At 48.1% G+C, this 24,027-nt stretch overlaps 1 protein-coding gene across 1 annotated transcript in view; it reads left to right on the top strand.

Annotated features, from left to right (window-relative positions):
* Positions 1–213: 213 nt before the first annotated feature.
* Positions 214–24,027, top strand: part of LOC147097659 (dedicator of cytokinesis protein 7-like) — a 169,192-nt gene continuing 145,378 nt past the window's right edge. The window contains 1 exon segment of the mRNA XM_085971655.1: positions 214–284. Coding sequence (XP_085827781.1) covers positions 238–284 — 47 coding nt within the window. The 5' untranslated portion in view covers positions 214–237.

Below are 24,027 nucleotides of genomic sequence, written 5' to 3'. Positions count from 1 at the left end.
AATGGTGGAACAGGCTTGAGGGGCTGAATAGCCGACTTCTGCTCCTATCTTCTGTGTTTCTATGGTTGCCGGAGATTGCCCAGCCGGAACTCCCAGGTTGCCGGAGATTGCCGAGCCCACGGCTTGTCGGAGATCGCCGAGCCCGAAGTCCGACCACGCCCGGCTGTTGCCGAGTATTTCCGGAGATTGCCGAAGTGCTGAGCCGCCGCTCGGGCTCGGGTTCCTGTCGGCGATGCGATGGCCACTTCAAGCGAGCGCCGCGCTTTCGCTCAGAAAATCAACCGGTGAGTTCGCTCGACCGAACTTTTAATTCATATGCGGCGGGAACTTGTCTTGGGCGGCGGGTTGAGAGAGACCTTCGGGCGGCGGGGGTGGAAGAAAGGGTTGTCGTGTTGGAAAAAGTAGGCGCCAAACATGGGAGTTTTTAATTCAGTCACAGAAATTCAGGAAATTTTTACCTCAGGAGCTGAAAACAATGGGGAAAAGCGGCGGAGAGCGGGCGGGGGCCGGGCCCAGGTGTGAACCGAGGCTCCTTTACCTCAGGCTTTGCCCTGCCCCGGGTTACTGGAGCCCAGACCGGCAACATTTGTCGTCCGTCTCACTCCGGTGTGTTTGTATTCTGGGGAAATCAGGGCCCGTTTTCTGCGCCAAGTGCAGGTGGAATCTTGTTCATTTTATGGAGGAAACAGGGAAGGAAAAAAACATTTGGCCGCAAAAGTGTGTCACCGGGTACCCCGTGAGGGAGAAACTGGTCCCATCACATCTAAACCACAACAGCTTCTGTGCCGGGTTAAATAATGATTGAGGCTGTCAGTTTATTGTGGCACACGTTTGATCGAGTTTGGTTCTCCTTTCCCCCCGATCCTCCCTCTCCCCGATTCTCCCCCTCTCCCTCTCCCCGATTCTCCCTCTCCCCATTCTCCCCCTCCCGATTCTCCCCCTCTCTCTTCCCCCCCCCTCTCTCTCCCCCCCCCCCCTCTCTCTCCCCCCCCCCCCTCTCTCTCCCCGATTCTCTCTCTCCTCCCCGATTCTCTCTCCCTCTCCCCGATTCTCCCTCTCCCCGATTCCCCGATTCTCCCTCTCCCCGATTCTCCCTGATTCTCCCTCTCCCCGATTCTCCCCCTCTCCCCGATTCTCCCTCTCCCCGATTCTCCCCCTCTCCCTCTCCCCCCGATTCTCCCCATTCTCCCCCTCTCCCTCTCCCTCATTCTCCCTGATTCTCCCCTCTCCTCCCCCTCTCCCCAGCCCCGATTCTCCCCCTCTCCCCAGCCCCGATTCTCCCCCTCTCCCCATCCCCGATTCTCCCCCTCTCCCCATCCCCGATTCTCCCCCTCTCCCCATCCCCGATTCTCCCCCTCTCCCCATCCCCGATTCTCCCCCTCTCCCCATCCCCGATTCTCCCCCTCTCCCCATCCCCGATTCTCCCCCTCTCCCCATCCCCGATTCTCCCCCTCTCCCCATCCCCGATTCTCCCCCTCTCCCCATCCCCGATTCTCCCCCTCTCCCCGATTCTCCCTCTCCCCCCGATTCTCCCCATTCTCCCTCTCCCCCCGATTCTCCCCCTCTCCCTCATTCTCCCCCTCTCCCTCATTCTCCCCCTCTCCCTGATTCTCCCCTCTCCCCAGCCCCGATTCTCCCCCTCTCCCCAGCCCCGATTCTCCCCATCCCCGATTCTCCCCCTCCCCGATTCTCCCCCTCTCCCTTCCCCCCGATTCTCCCCCTCTCCCTTCCCCCCGATTCTCCCCCTCTCCCTTCCCCCCGATTCTTCCCCTCTCCCTTCCCCCCCATTCTTCCCCCCGATTCTCCCCCTCTGCCCCCCGATTCTCCCCCTCTCCCCCCCGATTCTCCCTTCCCCCCGATTCTCCCCCTCTCCCTTCCCCCTGATTCTCCCCCTCTCCCTTCCCCCCGATTCTCCCCCCTCCCTTCCCCCCGATTCTCCCCCCTCTCCCTTCCCCCCGATTCTCCCCCCTCTCCCTTCCCCCCCTCTCCCTTCCCCCCGATTCTCCCCCTCTCCCTTCCCCCGATTCTCCCCCTCTCCCTTCCCCCCGATTCTCCCCCTCTCCCTTCCCCCGATTCTCCCCCTCTCCCTTCCCCCCCGATTCTCCCCCTCTCCCTTCCCCCCCGATTCTCCCCCTCTCCCTTCCCCCCCGATTCTCCCCCTCTCCCTTCCCCCCCGATTCTCCCCCTCTTCCTTCCCCCCCGATTCTCCCCCTCTTCCTTCCCCCCCCGATTCTCCCCCTCTCCCTTCCCCCCCGATTCTCCCCCTCTCCCTTCCCCCCCGATTCTCCCCCTCTCCCTTCCCCCCCCGATTCTCCCCCTCTCCCTTCCCCCCCCGATTCTCCCCCTCTCCCTTCCCCCCCCAATTCTCCCCCTCTCCCTTCCCCCCCGATTCTCCCCCTCTCCCTTCCCCCCCGATTCTCCCCCTCTCCCTTCCCCCCCGATTCTCCCCCTCTCCCTTCCCCCCCGATTCTCCCCCTCTCCCTTCCCCCCGATTCTCCCCCTCTCCCTTCCCCCGATTCTCCCCCTCTCCCTTCCCCCCGATTCTTCCTCCTCTCCCTTCCCCCCCCATTCTCCCTCTCCCTTTTTCCAACCCCCACTTTTCCTTTTCCCCAATTCTCCCCCTTTTCCCCAGTTCTCCCCCTCTTTTTTCCCAATTCTCCTCCTTTTTCCCAATTGCCCCCCACCCCCTTCCTTGAGCTGGTAGTCCATGGGTGCCAGCACCTTCAGATAGCCCTGTTGGAAGTTTCCATTTTCATTGTGAGTCGAGTGTCAGACTCAACTGTTCGGAGCCAGACCAATACTGTCCTCCCACCCAAACATGGATGTTGCACTTTCCATCTGGGGTCAGTGGCGAGTTGCCAGGAGCTGGGATCCTGGTTGATCACTTGCATCTGGGTGACAATTGTTAGCCTTCCAGGCCAAGATTAGAGAACTCAAGATAAAGACCATGGCCCTTTCTACTTCCTATGGCTCATGTTAACACTAGACACTGCGCTTACACACTGAGCCATCAGGTGAACTAGTTACGTGATCTTTATTTGACACGTGGAAGGAACAAAGAACCTGGCTTGATACACGACACTGAGCTATGTACAATAGACAGAAATGTTTGAGCTTTTTTTGTGCGGTCGTACAGTTACAACAGTTGTGTAGGAGACAAGATTTTGTTTATTTTTGTTACAGCGAGAGAAAGAGATAATGAGATTAAACTCATTGTAGATTATGTGCCGAAATACTATGATTTGTTTGGTGGTTTGTTTCCTTTAGTTTTCTTGCTCCTGATCAGCTGTGTTTTTCTGTTGAAATGAATAGACTAGCTCCAGAGCTTTTGGGATTACATAGTATTTACAGCACAGAAACAGGCCACTTGAGTGCTGAGTTTCTCTGTTTGAAGAAAACGGGTAGAGACTAATGGATAGCAGAAGGTGATTACAGGGTATTAAATCCAGTTGGGTTCAGGTAACATCATATAACATGCGTGAACCCCTGCTGTTTTATAATCGTCATTTGAGGTTAAATTACAGGCTGGAAGTCGCTGCCTGGTATCGATTGCTGTTTAATGCACTGAGTTTTTCTATGAGGCACTTTATTCTGATTCTGGTCTGCGCTTCATCTGGTTAATGCGCTCAAACAAGAGGAATAAGCAGCTGTTATGTTTCAGGTGTAGGATTCCTCCAGCCCTACATCCCTCCGTGATCTTTGCACTCCTCCAATTCTGGCCTCTTGCGCATCCCCGATTTTCATCGCTCCACCATTGGCGGCCGTGCCTTCAGCTGCCTCGGCCCTAAACCTCTCTGCGCCTCTCGCCTCCTTTAAGTCATCCTCAGTTCCGAGGGACTGCCTAAGAAGAAGAGAGAAGACTCTCCTTAAAACCTACCTCTTTAATTAAGCTTTTGGTCACCTGCTCTAATATTAACTTGCGGGTTGGTGTCAAATTTTGTTTGATAAGCGCCTTGGGACATTTTATTATGTTAAAGGTGCTATATAAATACAAGTTGTTGATGTTGGGTGACGATACACACAAGTTATCGCAAAGATTTAATCGGTTTAGCTGCTCTCAAAAATATTCCATTGTGATGTAATTCATTGGAATATATTCAGCTACACCCTTATTTCTTGTCTCATTTGCAAGAATCCACGTGAGCCTTTCATACAATCGCTCAGTAATAGTGTAATTGGTATGTTTATGTCATGCTTTTGTTAATGCAATAGTATTATAGTCCCTGATAATGATTCAAACAAATGCATAACACGAGTCGGCCATTAGGCCCTTTGGGCCTGCTCCGCCATTCAATAAGATCATGGCTGATCTAACTCAACTTCCCGCACTCTTCCCCATATCCCTTGATTCCCTTAATATCCAAAAATCTATCGCTCTGTCTTGAATATACTCAACGACTGAGCCTCCACAGCCCTCTGGGGTAGAGAATTCCACAGATTCACCACCCTAATGATGGCCTGGAAAGCATTGTTACATGGTTGTAATGTCAGAATCCCAAAATTAAATCAATCTTAACTCCTCCCAATTAGCATTGTCTGTTGTTTAATATTCCGTTTACTAAATGTAGTGGTGAGTCTCTCCTGATAACACATCTAGTCTGTGTTGAGTTAGCTGATCTTAATGGGGCCGGTGGGACGGGATGATGCAGTTGACCTCTGCTCCTGGATTAACGAGGGACAATCCACCCTGATCAGAATCCAACAACACTCGCTGGGATTGTTTGGATGAGGGGCAGGATTTGGCGGTGATGCCCTCTGGTCAAGTAGACTGCTGACGCAACCTGGGCTCACACGTGAGCTTTGGGTGAGATTCTGGAGGTATCCCGTGAAACCATACCCCAGAAAGGAATCGGTAGCCTTTGAGTGAGTCGGGGGAGTGGAGAGAATAGAGAAATCATTGAAAAAGGGAGGCAAGAAAAAAAGTTGCTAATGATTCACTTTTATGGATCTTGAGGTGCGCTGTCGCTCCTCATCCTTCTCGACCTCTCTGCAGCCTTTTGACATGGTTGACAATGCCAGCCTCCTCAAATGCCACCCCTCCGTTGTCCAGCTGGTTCCGCTCTTACCTATCCATTTGTAGCCAGAGAATCTCCTGCAATGGCTTCTCTTCCTACCTCCGCACTGTTACCTCTGGAGACCCCCAGGGATCTATCCGTGGTCCCTCCTATTTCGCATCGACATGCTGCACCTCGGTGACAGCATCTGAAGGCATGATGGTTCCACATGCTGATGACACCCAGCTCTACCTTGCCACCATCGCTCTCAACCCCTTCGCTGCTTCCACATTGTCAGCTTGCTTGTCCAACATCCAGTCCAAGATGAGCCACATTTTCCTTCAATTGAACATTGGGTAAACCAAAGCCATTGAACACCCCCCACCGCCTCCTTTCCCTTGATACAGATTCCACCCCCCCTCCCCGCCACTGTCTCTGGCTGAATCAGACTGCTCGCAAGCTCAGCGCCCTATTTGACCCTGAAATTAGCTTCCGACCCCATATCCGCTCCATCACCAAGATCGCCTACGTCCACCTCGACAGCATTGCCCGTCTCTGCCCCTGCCTCAGCCCACCTGCTGCTGAAACCCTCATCCATGCTTTTGTTATCTCCAGACTTGACTGTTCTAATGCTTTCCTGGCCAACCTTCCACCCTCCATAAACTTGAGCTCATCCAAAACTCTGCTACCCATATTATAACTCGCACTGGCCCGCTCCCCCATCACCCCTGTGCTTTCTGACCTACTCTGCTACCCATATTATAACTCGCACTGGCCCGCTCACCCATCACCCCCGTGCTTTCTGACCTACTCTGCTACCCATATTATAACTCGCACTGGCCCGCTCCCCCATCACCCCTGTGCTTTCTGACCTACTCTGCTACCCATATTATAACTCGCACTGGCCTGCTCCCCCATCACCCCTGTGCTTTCTGACCTACTCTGCTACCCATATTATAACTCGCACTGGCCCGCTCCCCCATCACCCCTGTGCTTTCTGACCTACTCTGCTACCCATATTATAACTCGCACTGGCCTGCTCCCCCATCACCCCTGTGCTTTCTGACCTACTCTGCTACCCATATTATAACTCACACCGGCCCGCTCACCCATCACCCCTGTGCTTTCTGACCTACTCTGCTACCCATATTATAACTCGCACTGGCCTGCTCCCCCATCACCCCTGTGCTTTCTGACCTACTCTGCTACCCATATTATAACTCGCACTGGCCCGCTCCCCCATCACCCCTGTGCTTTCTGACCTACTCTGCTACCCATATTATAACTCGCACCGGCCCGCTCACCCATCACCCCTGTGCTTTCTGACCTACTCTGCTACCCATATTATAACTCGCACCGGCCCGCTCCCCCATCACCCCTGTGCTTTCTGACCTACATTGGCTCTTGGTCCACCAGCGCCTCAAATTTAAAATTTTCATCCTCATGTTCAAACCCCTCCATGATCTCACCCCTCCCTACCTCTAACTTCCTCCAGCTATACGTCACGCCGAGAACTCTTTTACTCCAACTCGGGCCTATTGCGAATCCCTCACTCCTTCTGTCCCTCCGTTGGTGGCCGTGCCTTCAGCCGTCTCGGCCCTAAGCTCTGGAATCCCCTCCCATAACCTCTCCACTTCCCTCTTCTCATTTAAGACCTTCCTTTAAAAGCTACCCCTGACCAAGGTCTCGGTCACCCATCCGAATGTCTCCTCCTTTGTTTCGGTGTCAGTTTTTGTCGGATTACTGTGGAACGCCTTGGGACGTTTTCCTACGTTAAAAGGCGCTATATAATTGCAAGTCATTGTTTTCACGAGATGCTATTATACGACAATAAGCGCTCTTGTTTTCAGTGTAATTTTAGAACTATATTTAACGGTTGTGAACACCACTTCTCGTCTTATTGAAACTATATATTATCAAATTTATGGATTGTGGAGGGGGAATCATAAAGTTGCAGTATAATCACTGGGTTCAGGTGACCTGTGTAAACCTCTTCCTTGCGGATGATGTAATCTGAAGCCCTGGGTAAATGACAGTAATATTTTGCCCCCCAGCCATCTGGCCGTTGGGCTTGCTGATGGTGTGTGATGCAGGGATCTGCTTTCTGTTCCTTAAGTGAGAGCTGTTGTATTCTTACTAGTGCGAGGCTCACCACACACAATCTGCAGCTCAGTTTGTGACTCTGAATACACTTTTGCTTTCAGTGTGGGGACTGCAATAATGTGCTTCTCCCAGCTTGCAGTGAAGGACAGACAACAGTGTAAACCTTCTAGATTGGCTGCTTTTTATAGAACTTTGGCTTAAAATTTTGGCAAGAGATTTTCTAAAAACTCACTCATGTATGAGACAGATTAAATAAAAGTGCAGTGCTCCTCTGAGCGATAGTGTGTCTATCCCCTTTGTTGTCTCCCTGCTTGGGTGGAAGCTTTTATTACTTATCCAGGACCAGTAGAAAGGTAGATTTGCTGTCGTGTTTTCACACCTGTTCCCAATGTACAGATCTATCTCAACTTTCCAAAGTGGCTACTCGTCTATTTTGAATCTGTTATATTACAAGTGATGACATCACATTAAATCGTCTTTCCATTTCGTGGTGGGGTGGTGAAGAGATACACCCAGCATATTGCCAGACCCACTATCGATATACTGTAGTTCATATTTAAAATTAACTTTTAATTAGTTTCCTAATGCATGGTATTAACTGATTACATGACGAACTGTGATCTGTACCTCACTGGTGTGGCTCACTCCTTAATCTGCCACTTGTGAGTTACTAACACAGCCCTAAATTAAAGCCCCAAGCTCATGTATCCTCTATCTCCCCCTTCAACCAGGTATAAAGGAAATAACAGTGGGTGTGTAAGCAGGACCCATCTTGACTTTTCAGCAGCTTATGCTTCCTCGGGTTAAGGGAGAGAAAAAAATCACTTTGCATTTTATCTCCACTCTTCTCCTAAGTCCTACACTGTGTCTGTTTTGCCCCCCCATCTCCCTTTCTGCTTTGTAAGTACAAGTTGTTTCATTCATGTCCCAGCGGCTGGTTAACAGCAGCATTGGCAGACACCTAGGAGCTGGTTACCCGTCCACTCTCTCGTCCACAGTTGGTTAACGGACAGTGGAGAACATAAGTACAGAAGCGTGCACAGCCGCATCAGAGAACAAAGCATTATAAACACAACAGCTGCTCAAGGATCGTGGAAGTAATAGCGTTTGAGGGAACGCCAACGTGTTTTATTCTCAAATAAAACTCCAGCATTTGGACAGCGGGATAATGACTAAATTATCACTCCACCTGAGGGTGAAAACTGGTTTTGATTTGCTGTGTGTCTTTGAGTGCTTACACGTTGTCTGTATTTGGAGATATACCAAGAATGCTCTGTAGGTTAGTGCAGGTTAAATGTTAGCGGAGACTCTTGAGCTTCCAGTTTGTAACTGTGCCTGCTCCACTGTGAGCAGAACAGCTAGAACTCCGAGTGGCATAGAGGCAGCCCTGGAGCACATAAAGAACAATTCCTCTCAGATAGACCAGTTTAAAGAAGTGAGAACAGTTAGCGAGTGATGCCGAGAGAGTTTTGTGCAGGGCTGGTGTGCAGCACATACTCTGGTTGTTGGAGCTAATCGGGTAGCTTTTCTAAATTTCATGCTGAATTTAATGTGCATTTTTCAAAATTAGAGGGAGACTTTATGTTTGATTTGGTGGTAGATTATGAGGGGAAATCACTGGGACTTCTCACAAAACCCCTGCTAGCAAGAAGGTGACGGCTGATTGCAAACGACCTGTTTGTGAGCTTGTGGGAAAGGGAGGGATTTTCCTGCTCACTGTGCTTCAGCTGAACTGATTGCAGACTTCGCTCTCTGGTACACGCCACCCAGGCATCTTCACCATCACCCGCAGGAGAGAAGGGGTAAAAGGAGAGAAAATGGTTACAGGCGGAAATTAACAGGAATTTCAGTCAGTTTTTCACGGGAATTAATTCCCAATTGCTGCAGAAATGAGCAATAGAATGTTGAACTTAACAGTAGAATGCAAGTTCGAGGAAGTCTGTAAAAACTGTACAGTGCTCTGGTCAGATGTCACCTTGAATACTATGCCCAGTTCTGGCCACAAGACACAAGGGCAACAGTCAAGCACTGGAAGTAGTGCAGGGAAGATCTAAAAGACATCTCCAGTGTTCGAAGCCTGAGTTATGAAGAAAGATTGGAGAAGTAGGTAGAGCATATGATGAAGCAGAAAAAGAGTGCATATGACAGGTCAGGTTGCAAATACATCGGAGAATCAGGCTATGCAGGAAACTCTCGTTTAAAAGGCACCTAAATATCCAGAATTCTCTATTAACCGGCGAAAATTCATACTCCGAAAAGACCTCAATAACCGGAAATGTGTCCCGAGTCTCCCGCGGTGGCCGAGTTAGTCAGTGGGGGTAGTTCTCCAAACTGCCACTACTCGGCTTCTTGGTGCTGTCGGAAGTCCGAACACCTCAATAACAAGAGTCTGACTCTTTGTTTGTTAAAAATAGCCTCGGTAGATAACCCCCTCCGTTATCCGGAATTTTTAATCAACTGGCACCATCCCGCTCCCGTCGGTGCCGGATACCAGAGAGTTTTCTGTATATAGAAAGGTCAGAGGAGAAATGAAAAAGAAAATAAGAGGGGCAAAGAGAGGATATGAGAATAGAATGGCAGCCCACATAAAAGGTAATCCAAAAGTCTTCTGTAGGCATATAAATAGTAAAAGGGTAGTAAGAGGCGGGGTGGGGCCGATTAGGAATCAAAAAAGAGACCTACGCATGGAGGCAGAGGGTATGGCGGAGGTACTAAATGAGTACTTTGCATCTGTCTTCACCAAGGAAGAGGATGCTGCCATAGACAGTGAGGGAGGAGGTAGTGGAGACACTTGATAGGATAAAAATGGATAAAGAAGACGTATTAGAAAGGCTGGCTGTATTTAGAGTAGATAAATCACCAGGAGTGGATGGGATGCATCCTAGGATGCTGAGGGAATGGAGGGTGGAAATCGCGGAGGTATTGGCCATAATATTCCAATCCTCCATAGATACGGGGGTGGTGCCAGAGGACTGGAGAATTGCAAATGTTACACCATTGTTCAAAAAAAGAGTGTAAAGATAAACTCAACAACTACAGGCCAGTCAATTTAACCTCGGTAGTGGGGAAGCTTTAAGAAACAGTAATCAGGGACAAAATTAACAGTCACTTGGCTAGGTGTGGATTAAGTAAGGAAAGCCAGCATGGATTTGTTAAAGGCAAATCATGTTTAACCAACTTGATCGAGTTTTTTGATGAGGTAACAGAGAGGGTTGATGAGGGTAATGCGGTTGACGTAGTGTACATGGATTTCCAAACGGTGTTCGACAAAGTGCCACATAATAGGCTTGCCAGCAAAGTTGAAGCCCAAGGAATAAAAGAGACAGTGTAGCATGGATACGAAATTGGCTAAGTGACAGGAAACAGTAGTGGTGAACGGTTGATTTTCGGACTGGATGAAGGTATACAGTGGTGTTCCCCAGGGGTCGCTTCTAGGACCACTGCTTTTCTTCTTGATATATATTAATGACTTGGACGTGAGTGTACAGGGCACAATTTCAAAATTTGCAGATGACACAAAACTTGGAAGTATGGTGAACAGTGAGGAGGAGAGTGATAGACTTCAGGAAGACATAGACAGGCTGGTGAAATGGGTGGCCACGTGGCAGATGAAATTTAACGTAGAAAAGTGTGAAGTGATACATTTTGGTACAAAGAATGAGGAGAGGACATATAAACTAAATGGTACAATCCTAAAGGGGGTGCACGAACAGAGAGACCTGGGGGTATGTGTCACCAATCGTTGAAGGTGGCAGGGCAGGTTGAGAAAGCAGCTACTGAGCTTCATAAATAGAGTTATAGAGTACAAAAGTGTTGAAATTATGATGAACCTGAATAAGACACTGGTTCGGCCCCAACTGGAGTACCGTGTCCAGTTCTGGGCACCACACTTTAGGAAGGATGTGAAGGCCTTAGAGAAGGTGCACAAAAGATTTACGAGAATTATTTCAGGAATGAGGGACCTCAGTTACATTGATAGACTGGAGAAGCTGGGGTTGTTCTCCTTAGAGTAGAGAAGATTGAGAGGCGATTTGATAGAGGTGTTCAAAGTTATGAGGGGTCTGGACAGAGTAGACGGAGAGAAACTGTTCCCATTGGCAGAAAGGTCGAGAACCAGAGGACATAGATTTAAGGTGATTGGCAAAAGAACCAAAGGCGATGTAAGAAAAAACTTTTTTCCGCAGCGAGTGGTTAAGATCTGGAATGCACTGCCTGAAAGGGTGGTTGAGGCAGACTCAATCTTCTCTTATCTTTCAAAAGGGAGTTGGATAAGTATCTGAAGGAAAAGCATTTGCAGGGCTACGGGGAAAGGGCAGGGGAGTGGGACTAGCCGAGAGTCGGCACGGACCCGACGGGCCGAATGACCTTCTTCCATGCTGTAACCATTCTATGATTCTAACCTTGATTTTATTTTCAGCTTTGGAAGGGGATGTCGAAGAGGTAATCTTATAGAAGTATATAAGATAGTTAATACAGGAAAAGTAAATCTGGAAAATTACTTCAAACTATGTGATTAGGACAAAGGGACACAGGTTCAAACCAATAAAAGGTACGTTTATAATTGACACAGCCAGTTCTTTGCATGGAATGGGCTTCCAGATAGAGTAGTGGAGGCAACAAATATGGGATCATTGAAGAGCTAATTGGATGCTACAATCTGGGGACTATAGGTTATTTCTAGATGGATGAGAAGCAAGATGGGCTGAATGGCCTCCCTCATCCATTATGACCGTGAGATTTATAAACTCAACTATTTACACTGGTTGCATCAGCCAATTATTGCCCCATCAGTCTACTCTCAATCATCAGCAAAGTGATGGAAGGTGTCGTTGACTGTGCTATCAAGTGGCACTTACTCACCACTAACCTGCTCACCAATGCTCAGTTTGGGTTCTGCCAGAACCACTCTGCTCCAGACCTCATTACAGCCTTGGTCCAAACATGGACAAAAGAGCTGAATTCCAGTGGTGAGGTGAGAGTGACTGCCCTTGATATCAAGGCAGCATTTGACCTAGTAAAACTGAAGTCAATGGGAAGCGGGGGGGGGTAAGCTCTCCACTGGCTGGAGTCATACCAAGCACAATGGAAGGTGGTTGTGCTGGTTGGAGGCCAATCATCTCAGCCCCAGGACATCGCTGCAGAAGTTCCTCAGGGCAGTGTCCTAGGCCCAACCATCTTCAGCTGCTTCATCAGTGACCTTCCCTCCATCATAAGGCTAGAAGTGGGGATATTTGCTGATGATTGCAGAGTGTTCAATTCATAACTCCCCAGATAATGATGCAGTCCATACCCGCATGCAGCAAGACCTGTTCAACATTCAGGCTTGGGCTGGTAAGTGGCAAGTAACATTCGCGTCACACAAATGCCAGGCAATTACTATCTCCAACAAGAGAGAGTCTAACCACCGCCCCTTGACATTCAACGGCATTACCATTGCCAAATGCCTCACCATCAACATCCTGGGGGGTCACCATTGACCAGAAACTTAACTGGATCAGCTACATAAATACTGTGGCTACAAGAGCAGGCCAGAGGCTGGGTATTCTGTGGCGAGTAACTCACCTCCTGACTCCCCAAAGCCTTTCCACCATCTACAAGGCACAAGTCAGGCGTGTGATGGAATACTCTCCACTTGCCTGGATGAGTGCCGCTCCAACAACACTCAAGAAACTTGACACCATCCAGGACAAAGCAGCCCGCTTGATCAGCACCCCATCCGCCACCTTAAACATTCACTCCCTCCACCACTGGCACACCGTGGCTGCAGTGTGTACCATCTACAAGATGCACTGCAGCAACTTGCCAAGGCTTCTTCGACAGCACCTCCCAAACCCGCGACCTCTTCCACCTAGAAGAACAAGAGCAGCAGGCACATGGGAACACCATCACCTGCAAGTTCCCCTCCAAGTCACACACCATCCTTACTTGGACATATATCGGCCGATCCTTCATCGTCGCCGAGTCGAAATCCTGGAACTCCCTAACATCACTGTGGGAGCACCTTCACCACACGGACTGCAGCAGTTTAAGAAGGCGGCTCACCACCACCTTCTCGAGGGCAATTAGGGTTAGGCAATAAATGCTGGCCTTGCCAGCGACACCCACATCCCAGGAACGAATAAAAAAAAAGACTTCATTAAATATCTTTGATAAAGTCTTTGAGGTTGTAAATGGAAGCTGTGGCTGCTCTCTGCTTCCTCCCATTTTCTGCAGCTCTTACAACAGGATTCTATAAAATAACAGTTCATTAAGCCCAACAGTAAACACTTGAGTGTGTCCTGTATACACAAGATTCTAATAGTGACTACTGTACAGTACTGCTCAATTTAAAGTTGCCTAATTGAAATGATCTGGGTTTTTCTAAAGCACTAAATTCCCACTTTGCTGTGTTATTTGCATTGCTTAATTGCAATGATTGGATAATTAACATTTTTTAGTGCAAAAAATGACTGAATCATCGGATGTAAATGATCTTTATTTTCGTATCCTGTCTGGTCATGGTTTTCTTTCTCAGTAAGTTGTGTGTTGACATAAATTGTTTATCTTCGATGGAAGCTTGGAGGGCAGAGAGGAAAAAATTGATTCTTGTGAAAATGGTGGTTATTCTCAAAGTCTTGCTTCATATTTATGGAAGCCTCTGGTCATATTGTCTGGACAGAGAACGCATTCTAGCTCCCCTCTGCTGATTTTATAAGGGTTTATGCAATGCATCAGAAATGCATTTGGCCGTTTCCCAAATAGCTCGGCTACATTGATTAGCTGAGCTATACAGACCAGGAATGTGCAGCTTCGATCTTTGGTCTCAGCCAGGGGTAGTGGTATAATTGGCCTGAGCATCCCTGGGTTAGGAAAATCGGCAGCGATATTCCTACCGCCGCATCACCTGCTGACATTGAGAGGCCGATTTTAACCCTGCCCACCATGGAGGACTTGCTGCTCCGTTTCCAATACGTTCCTGGCGCCATTTTAACCGCACATGTCTTTTTAGTCGGCTGATGACCCCCAGAACCAGGTGCCAATCGGAGCCTTACAACGCAATTAGATCCGACGCCATTTTAAGACGAAATCATAGAAGCCCCGCCCTACGCCCAACTCGCTGCCAGGGCACTCTAGCCCAGCTGGTTTCCTGGCACCGTGGTAGGTATTGGTCAAGGGGGTGTGAGGGGCTGACATTCCTGAGAGAGGGCAACACGTGCAGCTCCCATAGCCCCACTACCATTCCTGTGGGGCTGGAGCTCATCACTTCCACTGATTTGCAGAGAGCAGACTGCCGAAGATGTGTAACTCCTTGAAAGCCTTTATCTATTTGGTCTACCAATCTGACCAAGGAAGACAGCCGTCTCTCCAATGTGGAGCCCAGAGTCTGCATGGCAGCTGTTTGACCTTCCATCAAAGTTGGAAAGGCTGGTGACACCGACTCCCTTTGTGAGGGCTCAACTGTAGCGTCCCTGGATGTGGCCACATTCTCCGAGGTAGACTGCAGAGTGCCGATGCCATGTGAGCTGGAAGCAGACTCCTCCATAGTGCTGAAACTCCTTGGCAGTCCTTTCAATACCTGGTGCAACTGCTTATGAGAGGCAAGCAGTTTTCTTTTTGTAGCTGGACCCCTGAAGTCCTCATCTCTGACCTGCACAGCAGAGCTGGGAGAGGACTTTACCCTCTGGTGAGCTTGTTCCTGGACTGTTCCTGCTGCTCACTCCTACTCCGTGTTTCACCATGTACAAAACCCTCTAACTCACTCTCTCTAACCCACGCGGAGTGTGCTGGTGCTCGAGAGCAATGGAAGGTGTGATGGTGCATCTGCAGGGGGATAGTCCACCTTCAAGGTGAATGAAGGTTGAAGTAATATGCAGACACCCTGCTCAGATAATGTGCCACCCTCACACATTGGACTAAAGTAGCTGCTTTGTATTTACTGTCGTGGCCACTGTGTCATGCAATGCCCAGCTTCTACATACTACGAATACAATTACTATAACACAACAGAACCTAACAATTTATATTTAATACACAAACCACTTCGCCAGTATAATTCTCAGCACAAAATTAAAGAAAGACTTGCATTTATGTAGCACCTTTCACGACATCCCAAAGCGCTTTACAGCCAATGAAGTACTTTTTGAAGTGTAGCCACTGTTGTAATGTAGGAAACACAGCCAGTTTCCACAAACAGCAATGTGATAATGACCAGATAATCTGTTTTAGTGATGTTGATTGCCCAGGACACCAGGGAGAACTCCTGTGCTCTTCTTCGAAATAGTGCCATGGGATCTTTTACGTCTAATTGAGAGAGCAGACGGGGCCTCGGTTAAACGTCTCATCCAAAAGATGGCACCTCCGACAGTGCAGCACTGGAGTGTCAGCCTAGATTTTTGTGCTCAAGTCTCTGGCATGGGACTTGAACCCACAACCTTCTGTCTCATAGAAACATAGAAGATAGGAGCAGGAGTAGGCCATTCGGCCCCACGAGCCTGCTCCGCCATTCAATGCGATCATGGCTGATCATCCAAGTTCAGTACCCTGTCCCTGCTTTCTCCCCACACCCCTTGATCCCTTTAGCCTTAAGAAATATATCCAACTCCTTCTTGAATATATTTAATGAATTGGCCTCAACTGTCTCCTGTGGTAGAGAATTCCACAGGTTCACCACTCTCTGGGTGAAGAAATTCCTCCTCATCTCTGTCCTAAATGGCTTACCCCTTATCCTTAGACTGTGACCCCTGGTTCTGGACTCCCCGACCATCGGGAACATCCTTCCTGCATCTAGTCTGTCCAGTCCTGTCAGAATTTTATAAGTTTCAATGAGATCCCCTCTCATTCTTCTAAACTCCAGCGAGTATAAGCCCAATCTCTCCTCCTACGTCATTCCTGCTATCCCAGGTATCAGCCTGGTGAATCTTCGCTGAACTCCTTCCATGGCAAGAACATCCTTCCTCAGATAAGGCGACCAAAACTGCACACAATACTCAATATGTGATCTCACCGAGGCCCTGTACAACTGCAGCAAGACATCCTTGTTCCTGTACTCAAACCCTCTCGCTACGAAGGCCAACATACTATTTGCCTTCTTCACCGCCTGCTGCACCTGCATGCTTACCTTCAGCGACTGGTGCACAAGGACACCCCGGTCTCGTTGCACTTCCCCGTCTCCCAATCTATTGCCATTCAGATAACAATCTGCCTTCCTGTTTTTGCCACCAAAGTGGATAACCTCGCATTTATCCACGTTATATTGCATCTGCCATGCTTCTGCCCAATCACCCAACCTGTCCAAATCATCCTGGAGTTTCTCGGCATCCTCCTCACAGCACACACGCCCACCTAGCTTTGTGTCGTCTGCAAATTTGGAGATGTTACATCTAGTTCCCTCGTCTAGATCATTAATATATATTGTGAATAGCTGGGGTCCGAGGACCGATCCCTGCGGTACCCCACTAGTCACTGCCTGCCACTCGGAAAAAGACCCGTTTAATCCAACTCTTTGCTTTCTGTCTGCCAACCAATTCTCCATCCAAGTCAATACCTTGCCCCCAATCCCATGTGCCTTAACTTTACACGCTAATCTCTTATGCGGGACCTTATCGAAAGCCTTCTGAAAGTCCAAATACACCACATCCACTGGTTCTCCCTTATCTAGAGGCGAGGGTGCTACCCACTGAGCCATGGCTGACACAGTTGTCCTGGGTGTGCTCCTGCAGGTAGTGGGAAACAGTACCCTCCCTTCGTGCCCTGACCTTCTCCACTTGGACCTCCAGGGAGGCATCAGAAAGCCATGGGGCAGCCCTGTAACTCATTTCAGAGATTCCCTCCCTTGCAGCAGCGAAACCTGAAAGCAGGGAATGCTTTAAGAGGTGCATTCCTGCTTTAAATAGGCCTCGGGTGGCCCGCCGAAAATTGCTTTCATTAAGTGGGCGGACTGTCTGACTCCCGATACGATTGGGCGACCAGCTCGTCAATCATATCTAAATGAGACCCTGGAATTAAAATCGCCCAGCTCTCACGCTGCAGATGGCATGGAGGCTTGCCCCGTCTGCCCGATGTCTGTCCCCATTTAAAATCAGCGGTTTGGTGTCTGGAGACGCCCCTTTGGCATGGCACCAGTGGGTTCCCGGGACCAACTGATCTCTGCTCTGGCAACGGTCACTACCTTCAGAAGGGGAGAGGAAAAACATTAAAGTGAGGGGCAAAACGAAGCGTAGCTGGACAGCAGGACTCAACGACAAGCTGCAGCACGTCGGCCGGCAGCTCCATTTCGGGTAACTCGCAGTCCGGATGGGAGGAGGGGAGCCGGGCATGGCGGCCGGAGCGGGAGAAGCAGGCCACCACACGTGGAGCCGGCAACAGTGAGGAGGAGGCCGCGGTGAAGAGGAGGACGGAGCGGCTGAGGGACATCGTGCTCCCACTGCCACGGGAAGCCATTGTATTGACTCTGAACGCGGTGCTGTATGTATAGCTGACGCGTCCCCACGGGGAACAAGCATTCCATTGTACTTGTTACATATGGCAAATAAATCCAATCTGAATCTGGAAGAGGTGGATACAAATGCAGTAGGAAATGGCCTGGCTCCTTTTGTGCTGATGTTTCTTTGTCACAGAGGAGGTGACTTCAGCAAGACTGTCGGTTGCTACTTTTAGTTTTCTTCCTGGTCATTATGTTGATTTTAACTTGCGTATTTTCGAAAGCGGTGGGTGATTCGTTGTCGATTTAACCCACCTCACCACCCCCACCTTCGCTGAGAAAATGAACTGCCACATTAGAAACTGACATCTGGAGTTGGCCCCGTGTATCTGAGCTTGGGTGAAACTCTTGAAGCTACTAAATAGCTGCAGAGGCATTTCTTTCCAGCTTTGTTGAACGGAGCACAAAAGGAACTCGCCAGCTTGCGAGCAACATCAGCACGCAGCTCCTTAGTCGCCTCCTATCCTTTGTGTCTTGTTGCACCTCTTCCATGCCACACTGACTAGCTCCTACTATGTTGTATCTTTTGCCCCCCTGGCTTCAGCATTGCGCGTTCTTTAATATTTATAGACAATTAGAAACGTAGAATGGACGGAGGCTGAAGTGTGGGGTTTGAAAACCGTCTTGAGTCTAGTGGAATTTCTGGAAATACAGCAAAGTTGTCTCCAGTACTGATCCTTTTCAAATCAGCATTCTTAGCAGTTTCAGCATTTTTGGTTTCCAAATTTGCCAATTATCACACACCAAAGCGGGACCTTTCTCTTCGAATTTATAAAGCCAATAAAAGCTGGAAGAGTATGTGGGAGTTCGCTGTCAGCTGAAACGTGTTCAACTGCATCTGACAGTAGAATCTCCAGAATAACACATTTTTTGTCTGTGCTGTCACAGATGCAGTGCTTCGATTTAAGAGACTCTCTTCTGGATTGCAAAAGTTAAACTGTTAACTTACACATCCTTTTAGTTTTGTGTGTCCCTTTCTGTTTTTGATGTTCTCTATGTGGCTGAGCTCACTCTTTCAAATAACTAAGCCATTGATATTTTTTTCATTCTTTGTACAAAAATATATTTTTGTACAAACAGTAGGTGCTGAGCTCGTTGTATGACTGGGGAAGTAACTGGACCTGACGGTGTGATCGAGCTGAACCCAGATGCAGTTATTCAAGTGTTCTATTTACACGAACAATGTGTTAATTTGTCTCTTTTGTTGCATCAGGGTCACTCTTCCTGATCTCGTTAGCATTTACTGTTTAAAACCAATTGGAAAAAGGCAATAGAAATAAGACAAAAAAAGAGGTTAAAAGTTAATTATTTGACTATTTGATGTACAAAAGCGTTCCTGATTGTGACAGCTGCTTTCTAGAAAGAAAGACTTGCATTTCTATAGCACCTTTCACAACCACCGGATGTCCCAAAGCGCTTTACAGCCAATGAAGTACTTTTTGAAGTGCAGTCACTGTAGTAATGTAGGAAACGCAGCAGCCAATTTGCGCACGGCAAGCTCCCACAAACAGCAATGTGATAATGACCAGATAATCTGTTTTAGTGATGTTGATTGAGAGATAAATATTGGCCCAGGACACTGGGGGTAACTCCCCACCTCTACTTTGAAATAGTGCCATGGGATCTTTTACGCCCACCTGAGCAAATAGACGGGGCCTCAGTTTAACGTCTCATCCGAAAGGCAGCACCTCTGACAGTGCAACACACCAACAGCACTGCACTGGAGTGTCAGCTTAGTTTTTTGTGCTCGAGTCTCTGGAATGATACTTGAACCCACAACCTTCTGACTGAGAGGTGAGGGTGCTGCCCACTGAGCCACAGCTGACACTAAAGAGTTAGAATGGTGGGGTAGGAGAACAGTTTGTGATAAGACTGTGATCACCTACAGATGAAGCTAACAGTTCCTCCAGATTAATGTTGCCAAAACTGAATCCATCCTTTCTGGCCCCTGCCGCCACCAACACCACCTACAAGGATATGGCCTTCACTCTTGGCAATCTGCCTGACTGCCTCTTGTAGCTGAGGCCGGAAGTGCAGAATTTTGGTGTACTGCTCAACAATGAGCTTGCTACGTTTGTCTGTTACTGTGACCACCTTCTTTGACACCTCTAGCATTGCCCACTAGTGCCTTTACTTCTCCCACGACTTTACAACCTGCTATCCAAGCCAGCCTCCACTAATTACAACTCATTCAGAATGCCGCAGCCCATACCCTCACTTGCACCAAGTTCTGCTCTCCCATTTTCTTTTATCTTGGAAAACTTCACTGGCTCCCCATGTTCTCAGTTTCAGGTCCCTCCACTGCCACGCCACACCCTACTTCAGCTATCTCTTCAAATCCTACAGGCATTTTCCACTCCTTTGACACTGGCTTACGATTTGCTCTGCGCTCCAGCGCCAGTGGCTGCCCTTTCAGCACCTTCACATCTGCCCTCTGGAGCTCCTTCCACTCGCCCTTTCACCATGCTTTCTAAGACTTGCCAAAAATTATTCTTTGCCTTTGAGCCACCGACCCTTTCATCATCCCTTTCTTCTTCCCCATTCTTTCTCCCCCCACAGGTTTGGTTTCAACTGTTTCCTTCCTTGTCCTCTTAAAAACCCTCCTGAGGTTCTTTACACGAGGAGCAGCATAGAAATACAAATTGTTCTGAAACTGTTGGACCTAGTATCTTGCAAACAATAATGCTGAGTTTTCTAAGAGCCTTGTATACAGGTATAATGTAACCGATGTCTCTCAGTGACGCAGGATCTGATGGAGCATTAGTAGATTATTTTTTGCAGTGAATTGCAGTTAAATTCACTGATTTTACATGCATTAACATCAAGCTGTACATGCACAATTCAGATGTCTCTTACACTAAAGCTCAAAAATGGAAAGTAAGTCACACTCACCTTTTCACAAGCTTATGCATGAGGTCCTTCTCTTTGCTCCATAGAAGCACAGTTCGTGCATGGAACAGTACTGGAGTGTTACCCTCCCATGGTATTGCTTGTCGTGAGTTAACGGTTATGCTTTTGAAAAGTATGGGGTACTGCTGGCTGGGTTGTGGAAGTGGAGGACAGGGAGTGCAACAAAAATGAAGCATTGTCTCTAATTTGTGATGATGATGGCTTCCTTTTTTATTACAATATACATAACAGGTTCGTTCACAGAAAATGGCACAGCTTGTTTTGGTGCATTCTCCAGGATATGGACATGGTGTCTAGCCAACTATCCAAGAAAGGGGCCAAGCCTTTTTATTCAAATGCAAGCACCTTGTGTGTTTGATACGCAGCTTTTTCTTGTGTTCGAGACACATATTGACTGTTTTTGGTCATTTTTTTTGAAAAGCTCTTGTTTAAATTGAGTAGTCTGTCTGAAGCCATCATCGTTAGAGGCCAGAGAGACTCTGTGGCTAGTCAGTGATAAGCCAGCACGTAAACTTCAGGGACCTCGTGTTTGGTTCAACTTGCAGTTTTGCTTTGCACAGCAGGTGCAACTGTTATTTTTTTCTCTTCCAAGTCTTATCTGAGGAAGGATGTTCTTGCCATGGAGGGAGTGCAGCGAAGATTCACCAGACTGATACCTGGGATGGCAGGAATGATGTATGAGGAGAGATTGGGTCGATTGGGCTTATATTCGCTAGAGTTTAGAAGAATGAGAAGGGATCTCATTGAAACTTATAAAATTCTAACAGGACTCGACAGACTAGATGCAGGAAGGATGTTCCCGATGGTCAGGGAGTCCAGAACCAGGGGTCACAGTTTAAGGATAAGGGGTAAGCCATTTAGGACAGAGATGAGGAGGAATTTCTTCACCCAGAGAGTGGTGAACCTGTGGAATTCTCTACCACAGAAGGCAGTTGAGGCCAATTCATTAAATATATTCAAGAAGGAGTTAGATATATTTCTTAAGGCTAAAGGGATCAAGGGATATGGGGAGAAAGCAGGGACAGGGTACTGAATTTGGATGATCAGCCATGATCTCATTGAATGGTGGAGCAGGCTCGAGGGGCCGAACGGCCGACTCCTGCTCCTATCTTCTATGTTTCTATGTCTTTGTATTCTGATGAACGGCCAGTGTCGCTGTTAATCAGAAAAATTCGAGAAGTATTCACGGGTTGGGACTTGTAGACTGCTAGCTTGAGTCTTGAATCTCCAGCTAACATTGATAGATATAGGATCTTGCATGAATTTGAGAATTATGCTTTTTGCAAAGGCACCGATTTCTGACAGCAAATGTTGCATTACAGCGGGCAGAAGTGGGATGCATACACTTGAGGTGTGATGGACAAATGCATGCCAGATGTACCATTTTTACAAAAAATGAGTAAGAAAGTCAGTCATTGACCCGAATGCTGAAATTTACAACCAGTTTACTAACCTCTATCTGACCGTAGCAATTTACAAGTACCTACAGTAACCTGCATTCCCAAAGGGCAGGAGCACTAAATGTGTTAATCATCGCAACTGTGCCGCTGACTCTTGACTATCCATGATCAATGCTATGGAAAATCCACTAGTCATCAGGGTCTCCCCACAACAAACGTGGTTACGACGCATGTGGCACAGAAGGCAATCGGAGCGAATGAGTTTCAGTCTCTGGCTAGAAGACGGGAAATACCAGCAGACCGGCTCTGTTTTTGCAGACTCACTCAACACAGACTGCCCCTTCCCTCAGCACAGCTACCCAACCATTGGCAATAAAGGGTAATGACCCCAACTGATATGGCCACCAGTATGTACGGTCTCCCTCCACCCAAGCCCGGGCCTATTTAACCCCCAGAACCATGACCAGACAACCTGCCTTAATGCTCTGGCCCACATTGCCAGTGCAAGCAGTCATCTAACAATGTACTCCTCCCTCGAGCACCATGCAATCAATGTACAATGGGTTCATAAATTATGGAAATGTACACTTTTTCATAAATGCTCAAGGGAATATGAATGGGGAAACAAGTGATGGGATATGTCCTCAGAATCCTGGAATCTTTTATAAACAGTGTGAGCTATTCTGCTGTGATTGGTGACCTCATCCAAACCATGAGCAGCGTTACACCCTCCTGACCAGCTTCTAAAATGGGAGCACGTCCCATCTGTTTCTGACCACTGACTGGCTGACTTGTCTCCTCTCCAGTCCATCTGAAGCTGCATTTAGAGTAGGTTTGGTGTCGTGCTGGCTTTCGCAAATCTGGCAAGTTTGCTTTGAGGTCTGTGCGTTGGGAGCTAGCAGCGCCAGCATGCCACTAAAGCAGCATTAAAAACTGCTTCAAGTGCCTGGAATAGAAAATCAAATTCCGCAGGGTTGTTGGGGCTATAATGCTAGTCTCACTGAACCTACCACACAGAAAAAGTGAAGAAACTTCTTAAAGGCAGCAGCCTCTGCCAGCCCCGCCCCAATCTCATTTTGATCTTGCTGGAATCCCCGGACAATTTGTTTTTTGACATTTGTAATTTAACTACTCCAGCTCTCTTTGTAGCTCCCAACTCTTGCCAGCCATTGATATCATACATTTGGAACCATTTAAGCTGACAAAACTTTTAGTCTTTATTTCATTGTGTTAAGTTATTAGAACTTGAGAAATGAAGCTAAAGAACTGCAAGTATTTATCAACACCTGATGTGCACTCCTTCCATTGAGGTAACAGTTATTGTAGCTGCAAAGAGCTGTTTAACTAGAAAAGCAGTTGCTCCTAATCCCATCAGACTAGTAGTTTGAGTGGCCTGTTGGGTTTTAGTCAAAAAAAAATGTGATCTCCCCCTTCAATTTCACATGTGGTAAATTTTGAGTCTCAGCCAGGCTATCTGATGAAATTGGCACTAATCACAAAGGGGGTGATTTTCATTCAGAAGTCGGGAAGGAGGTGGGACTACAACTTTCAGTGTTGTAGTCTCGCCTCCATCGAGATGCGACCAATCCACGCGATTTTGACTTGATTGACCTTGTTGAGCCCGCCCAGCGGGCTCAGCAGGCCAGTTAAGGGCCACCCGGCAACAGGTGACGTCACAGATTGAAATTTCATCTGTCAAGACATTTTGACAGATGAAATATCAGTGTTTCACAGCGGTTTGAAGCTGTCAAACACTGACAGTCTGACTCCTAACCTGAGTCCTTCTACACAGACTCAGTTAGAAATCTCACCGGCACAGAAAGCTGCAGGCTGTCACTTTTGACAGTTCGCAGCCATTCTGCTTTCTGTGCCGGTTAGATGATGGACTCCCGAAACCTAGAGGAAGGAAGGCTGAAAAGGTAAGTACAGGTAATTTAAACTTCTTTACACACTTTAGACACACCAAACACACTTACCTTTGCACTCATGCACCCATCACTCACCTGAACACTGACATCTCGACCCCTCCAAGTCCTTCAACCCGACGGCCCGACTCCTCTAACTTGGCGTGGTTTGGAGCTGTCGGGAATCCCACACTTCAAGCTTTATAACAGGCAGTTAATTGGCACTAATCCCTTCCCGCCTCGGGTAGGCGGATCCC

Source organism: Somniosus microcephalus, chromosome 31 (assembly GCF_052327205.1).
Source record: "Somniosus microcephalus isolate GS21.2 chromosome 31, FLI_Smic_1.0, whole genome shotgun sequence".
NCBI lineage: Eukaryota > Metazoa > Chordata > Chondrichthyes > Squaliformes > Somniosidae > Somniosus > Somniosus microcephalus.
The sequence above is the reverse complement of the archived record's forward strand: the minus strand, read 5'-3'. Positions and strand labels throughout refer to the sequence as shown.